The 7,053-nt window shown below is 41.7% G+C and overlaps 2 protein-coding genes across 2 annotated transcripts in view; one reads left to right on the top strand and one right to left on the bottom strand.

Annotated features, from left to right (window-relative positions):
* Window positions 1-908: 908 nt before the first annotated feature.
* LOC102867244 (60S ribosomal protein L32-like) lies at window positions 909-1,316 on the top strand. The gene has a single exon (XM_006883607.1). The coding sequence runs from the start codon at window positions 909-911 to the stop codon at window positions 1,314-1,316; it is 408 nt and encodes a 135-aa protein (XP_006883669.1).
* A 3,961-nt stretch (window positions 1,317-5,277) lies between these two features.
* The window catches only part of LOC102860863 (spermatogenesis-associated protein 21-like), a 21,093-nt gene continuing 19,317 nt past the window's right edge, over window positions 5,278-7,053 (bottom strand). The window contains exon 4 of the mRNA XM_006883696.1: window positions 5,278-5,376. Coding sequence (XP_006883758.1) covers window positions 5,278-5,376 — 99 coding nt within the window. The remainder of the gene's footprint in view (window positions 5,377-7,053) is intronic.

Here is a 7,053-nt window from a genome sequence, read left to right as displayed (position 1 = left end):
GACATGGTAAGACTTTTCACAAGGTAAGACTTTTCACAAAGGAAGATATTTGGATAGCCAACAGACACATGAAGAAATGATCAAAAGTATTGGCAAGAAGAAGAGATGCAAGTCAAAACCACAATGAGATATCGTCTCACCCCAATTGCAGTGGCAAAGTTTAACAGGACAGCAAGCAATAAATGTTGGAGAAGATGTGGAGAAATTGTAACTCTCATACACTGTTGGTGGGATTGTAAAATGCGACAACCATTCTAGAAGGCAGTTTGGTATTTTCTCAAAAAGCTGAGCATAGATTTCAATATCCATTTGATCCAGCTATTCCACTGCTAGGGATATACTCCAAGAAAAACAGAACTGAGACACAAACGGACATTTGTACACAGATATTCATAGGAGCATTATTCACAATAGCAAAAACACGAAAACAACCCAAATTTCCATCATCAAAACAACTGGAATGAGAAATTATGGTACTTTCGCACAATGGCATACTATGCAGCACTCAAGAGCAATGATTTTGGAAAATACCATATAATAAAGATTCTTGACAGCACATAACAACCACCACCACCACCATATAATATAACACGGGAGAGGCTAGAGAGAATTATGCTGAGTGAACTAACTCATCTGCAAAGAATAATTACTGCATAAGACCATAATTGTAAAACCAGATGGATTACCAGCAAGATGTGTATGGATATCCAAAGAGGGAAGGTTGAGGGAGCAGAGGGGTTGAGGCCTAGGAGAGGAGGAAATCATGGGGTTGCAGAGTTTGATGGGTAGACAGAGGGGACAAAAAACAAACTCCACAATGTAAAATTATTATATGCAAACCAATAAAAAAAATTAAAACACTCCTTCCGCGCTTTCTACGGAGGTGGCTGTCATCTGCCACTGGCATAATGGCTGCCCTCAGACCCCTGGTGAAGCCAAAGATAGTCAAAAAGAGGACCAAGAAATTAATCCGCTACCAGTCAGACCGTTATGTCAAAATTAAGCGTAATTGGCGCAAGCCCAGAGGCATCGACAACAGGGTTTGGAGAAGATTTAAGGGCCCGATCTTGATGCCCAACATTGGTTACGGGAGCAACAAGAAGACAAAGCACATGTTGCCCAGTGGCTTCCGCAAATTCTTAGTCCACAATGTCAAGGAGCTGGAGGTGCTGCTGATGTGCAACACATCTTACTGTGCTGAGATTGCACACAATGTTTCCTCCAAGAACCACAAAGCCATTGTGGAAAGAGCAGCCTGGCTGGCCATTAGAGTCACCAATCCCAACGCCAGATTGCGCAGCGAAGAAAATGAATAGAAAGCTTGTTTGCACATTTTATTTGTGCTAAATAAACCATAAAAACTGCAAAAAGAAACCCCCAAAAAAATTAAAACAAGAATTTTTGCATTTTCAAAGCAAGAACATTGAAATAGCCCAAATGTCCAACCGCAATCGAGTGGATTGAGAAATTGTGGTACATTCATATAATGGAATACTATGAAGCGTGAAGGAACAATGATTTTGTCAATTACTACATAATGCGAGAGGGACTGGAGAGCATTATGCTGAGTGAATTAACTTGATCTCATAAGGACAAATACTGCATAAGACCATTACTATAGAAATAACAAGGGCAAAAGGTAGGAGCAGAGGGGTCAGGATAGGTAGGGGGAAAATCATGGGGGTTTCCCAATTCGATGGGTGGAGGAAAAAGTGGATAAAGTAAATGGGAAAGATCCAGTGGAGAATCTGGAAAGACAGGGCAATGGTGGGCATAGTTCAATGTTGATTAACTTTATAAAATTTAATCAATTGAAGTGATTGTGTGAAACACAATGTGAATGATGGATAGTGTGAAACACAATGTGTATGAACATTGTAAGCAAGCTAATATAAATTTTTTTGTTAAAAAACTTAACAAAAAAAAAAACTTAACAAAAAAACCTCACACTGTATATACATGAAACACAATGCATATGAATTATTATATGCAAACTGACAAAAATAGGTTTAAAAAATAGACAGTATAAAGAAAAAAACCAAAATCTAAACAATATTTAATAAAATTACATCATTTTTAATTGCTATCAATACTCCTGATACATTATGATATATGCAGTGTTGCTACCTATGTTTTATAGAGGAGACAATGGCATAGAAGTTTAAGTAACGCATATTAATAATATTTACCATATGCCCAAAAGTAGATGGAAATGAAATTAATTTTATTATAATAAAAACGTTCCACTTTAAAAACAAAAGATGGAGGGAATACATAGAGACATCAGACAGAAAAGAATTGGTTGACACTCACATGTTTCAGGAAGTAGCATGTGATGAAGAACCAAAGGAAGAAATTTAAGTTGCATTGAAGTCATTGGCCAAAAATAAGGCACCAGGAATCAATGGGATACCAAATGGCATGTTCCAAATAACAGATATAGCCCTAAACAAGCTCCCTGCTCTGTGCCAGGAAGTTTGAAAGACAGTTACCTGGTCAACTGATTAAAAGAGATTCATACTTGTTCCTATTCCCAAGAAAGATGATCCAACAGAATGTGGAAATTATCAAACAATATTATATGACATACAAGCAAAATATTGTTGAAAATTTTCCAAACCAGAACAGTACATTGACAGGGAACTGTCAGAAGGTCAGTTTTAAATATGCTTTGGCACCAGGGATATTACAGCTGATGTCAGGTGGATCTTAGCTGAAAGCAGAGAATATCATAAGAAAGTCTATTTATGTATTATTGACTATACAAAGGCATTTGACAGTGTGGATTATAACAAACTATGGCTAACCTTGAGAAGAATGGGAATTTCAAACTACCTAATTATGCTTGTATGAAATCTATTCCTAGACCAAGAAGCTATTGTCAGAACAGAAAAAGGAAACACTGAATGGTTTAACATTGGGAAAGGTGTGTGTCAGGGCTATATCATCTCTTCACACCTATTCATTCTGTATGCTGAGCAACTCACTCACTAGACTATGAAGATGTGGCATCAGATTTGGAGGAAGGCTCAACAACAACCTGCATTATGCAGCTGACACAAGCTTGCTTGCAGAAAGTGAAGAGGACCTGAAGTGCTTGCTGCAGAGGATCAAGGATTGCAGCCTTCAATATGGATTAAAACCTAATATTAAGTGCTCGCTTCGGCAGCACATATACTAAAACTGGAACGATACAGAGAAGATTAGCATGGTCCCTGCGCAAGGTTGACATGCAAATTCATGAAGTGTTCCATATTTTAAAAAAACCAAAAACCTAATATTAAGAAAACAAAAATTTTCACTACTTGACAAATAGATGGTTGAAATTGCCAATGATATCATCTTGCTTGAAATCTTGGACCCAGCAGTAAGGAGATTGGGAGATGTACAGTATTATAAAAGTCTGCTATCAGGAATCTCTCCAAAGTCATAAAGAGCAAGGATGTCAACTTATTGAATAAGGTGTGCCTGATTCAAACCACAGTCTTCAATCACATGCTATGCATCTCAGAGTAAGTAATGAATAAGGATGACAGGAGAATAATTGATTCCTTTGAGTTATGGTGTTGGCAAAGAGTGCTGAATATCCCATGGACTGCCAAAAGAACAGATATGTCTTGGAGAAAGTGAAACCAGAATGTTTTCTTGGAGGTAAAAATAGTGAAGCTTTGTCTCACATATTTTGAACATGTTGTTTGAAAAGATTATTCCTTGGAAAGAGGTATTATGCTTGCAAATGTGGAGGGTCAGCAAAGAGGGGAAGACTCTTAATGAGACGGTTTGGTTTGGTTTTTTCAATGAGATATATTGATACAGTGTCTGTGGTAATGGACCCAAAGATGTCGAGGATTGTACCGATGATGCAGAATAGGACAGGGTTCAGTTCTATTGTTCACGGTGTCATTATGGGTCATAGTCAACAGCACTTAACAATAAGTAATAACGACATCATGTAAAAAAGTAAAACAAAGACACTAGACTAGCAGAATGTGACTGACCGTGCTTGGCAGGCTACTTGAGATGGGGAGGATAGAGAAGACTTTGCTCAGAAACAGAAATGACTCCTTGGTGTCAGCTGTGAACATGTCTATGAGAAGAATCTCAGGCACAGGGATGGCAAGTGCAAAGGCCCTGAGATGGGAATAAACTTGGCAGATTCAACAGGTGGAAATCGGATCAGGCTGACTAAGCATAGAGTCTTTTGCATCTTGGTGAAGATTTTGGATCTCGATCTAAGACGCTAGGTAACAGGTCGGCATGAAACCCAACCACAGTCTGTCAAGTTGAGCTGCTCAGACGCAGATGCAGACCAGCGGAGAGTTGGGTTTAGATAGGGTTGGTGTTTTACCAGTGAATACAGCCAAAAAGAGACAAGAGCAGGTGAGTGCAAGGGTGTGTGCAAAGGTGTGTGCAAGGGTGTGATGAGGCCTGACTGTGCTCACGGCTGCCCAGGAAGTTAAAGAACCCGGAAGTCCTTCTGCTACTGGTTGGATGAGTGAGTGGGAGAGCATTAGAGAAGTTTCGTAAGGATTTCTGAAACTTTGGATTGTGTGGTCGTGGATAAATAAGTGAAATAAACCCATGCTGATGTGGGAAAAGCTGCTCATGAGCTCCAGCATGTGAAAGCATCCTCAATTCTCAGTAAGAAAAACCCTCCATACTTGTGAACACAACACACATGCATACAGATGTACAGACCCTACAGACACTTTCCTCACTTGAGTCCAAATACTGCAATACTTCTTCTCTGCCCACTTCCTCTTTCCGACTCCCCCACATACACCCCATCCCTCTCCCCATCCCCACTGTGACCCTACTTACTGGTGGAGAAATAGGCTCTGGGAATGGCTGGGTCTCCACAACCTCACCCCTTGACAAGGGAACCCTGCAATGAAAGAGGGCTTCAACTCAGTGTTTGTGACTTGTAACCACCTTCCCTCAGTTACCAGGTGACTCTCAGCTCCACTTCCAGCTTTCCCCCTGGGATTCTGGATCTTGGAAGGGTCCTCATTCCCTCATATGTCCAGTGAGGTCATGTTGCTTATAAGGAGAGGTCTATGAGGCAAAGAATTCTGAGAGTAGAACTAGGTGATTCCTCAAAAAGCTAACATTCCATTTTACGGATAGGTACACTGAGGTTCAGAGGGAACCTGAGTTGCCCTTGGATGTAATCAAGGTGAGGACAGTCAGGACTAGAATTCATCCCACATGTAACTTAACATAAAAGCCACCTTGCTGGGGACAGAGGACAAGGCAATGGTGGAACAAGGGGATGACTCACCCTCCTTCAGGTGTTTTAGGTCCTGGATTTGAGGGCTGGAAGTTGTCTGTCTTTTCCTCCAGGGTTGCTGTGTCTTCATGTTCCCTTAGGTCCAGCTTTGACAGAGTGCCCTGTGGCCTGATATGTGAGGTTCCTGCTTCCATGAAGGGCTTGTCCCCCAGCGGTTGTACACACCTGCCCAAGGTACAAGGCGCTGTTGCTTGTGTCATGTCGGACTCATTTGCTGCCTGGTGACCTGGAGTTGATTGATCCTCCAAGTTCTGTCAAGGACAAAGACTAAGGATGGAGAGGCCCAACTTGGCTCCTCTGTGAACTGTAACACTCTCAGGCAAACTCGTAAAGACCAACTTCACTCACACCCATGACGAAAAAACACACCTGCATATTAACAGACAAAAAGATGCACCCACATGTCTTCCCCAGTTTGACTGCAAATACTCCAATACTCCCGCCTCCTCTCTTGAGTCCTGGCCCAGTGAATATCATCTTACTCAGTTCCTCCAGCACCCCTAGAATGTAGAACAGGTACCCTAAAGTTGAGGGAGTGAAGAAATTGAGACCCAGAGAATACATGGCCTAACCAAAGCCTTAATTCACCTGTTTTACTAAGGAAATCTGGGGAAAGTGAGAAAATTATTTTAATTAGAATTTCCCTAAAACTGTTTTTATGAGCATGAATTCATCATGCTATACTTCTTTAAAACAAACAAAAAGAGAGGGTTAGGGAGCTCAGGTGGCCTAGGCAAGAAGCACTGTAACCTCAGAGGTGCGTGGTTTGAATCCACCAGATGCTCTGCTGGAGAAGGAAGGACAATCCCTTCCTGTACCTGTCAGATCCGATTTAATGGTACACTGTTGTTGTTGTTGTTATGTGCCATCGAGTCGCTTGCAACTCACAGCAACCCTATGTATAAGAGCCCTAAACGCCGTTCTGTCCTGTGCCAACCTCGCTGTCTCAAACACACTCATTCCCACCACTCCACTCACAGAATCGATCCATCTCATTGAGGGTCTTCCTCTCCTGTGCTGTCCCTCCACTCTGCCAAACATGATGTCCCTCTCCAAGGATCAGTCCCTCCTTGCAACATGCCCAAAGTATGTCAGACGAAGCTTCAGAATCCTTGACTCCAAGGTTCATTCTGGCTTCACCCTCTCCAGGACAAACTTGTTTGTTCTCCTAGCAGTCCATGGCATATTCAACACACTTCTCCAGCACCACAGCTCAAAGGCAACAATTCTCTTTCTATCATCTTTATTCACTGTCCAACTCTCCAATGCATAGCACATAATTGCGAAGACTATAGCCTGGATCAGGAGCACCTTAGTCTCCAGCCTGATGTTGTTGCTCTTCAGCACTCTTGAGAGGTCCCTCACAGCTGACTTTCCCAGTGAAATTCATCGCCTGATTTCCTGGCTGCTGTTACCAAGAGTGTTGACTGCAGAGCCAAGCAAACTAAAACTGTTCACGATCTCAATCTCTTCACCATCCATACTGATGCTGCCAATTGGTCCAGTGGTGAGAATCTTTGTTTTCTTGATATTGAGCTTCAATCCATATTGAAGGCTGCAGTCCACGCCATTGCCAGAGAAATAGTTTTGGGACTCTGGGAGGGGAGAGAGGCGGAGCTTTCCTCATCTCCACACCGCATCTCAGGGACCACGGGGAAGATGGGCCAGAGACCCCTGAGGATGTCATTGCCAGAGAAATAATGGTACATATTAAAAAAATAATAAAATTTAAAAAAAAATTTTAAAAGGGTTTTTTAAACTCA

Source organism: Elephantulus edwardii, unplaced genomic scaffold (assembly GCF_000299155.1).
Source record: "Elephantulus edwardii isolate Elephantulus edwardi_28Jun2011 unplaced genomic scaffold, EleEdw1.0 scaffold00028, whole genome shotgun sequence".
In the NCBI taxonomy this organism is placed as follows: Eukaryota; Metazoa; Chordata; class Mammalia; order Macroscelidea; family Macroscelididae; genus Elephantulus; species Elephantulus edwardii.
The sequence above is the reverse complement of the archived record's forward strand: the minus strand, read 5'-3'. Positions and strand labels throughout refer to the sequence as shown.

Coding starts and splice junctions, on each gene's coding strand:
- LOC102867244 (XM_006883607.1), top strand. CDS start 909: ATGGCTGCCCTCAGACCCCTGGTGAAGCCAAAGATAGTCAAAAAGAGG.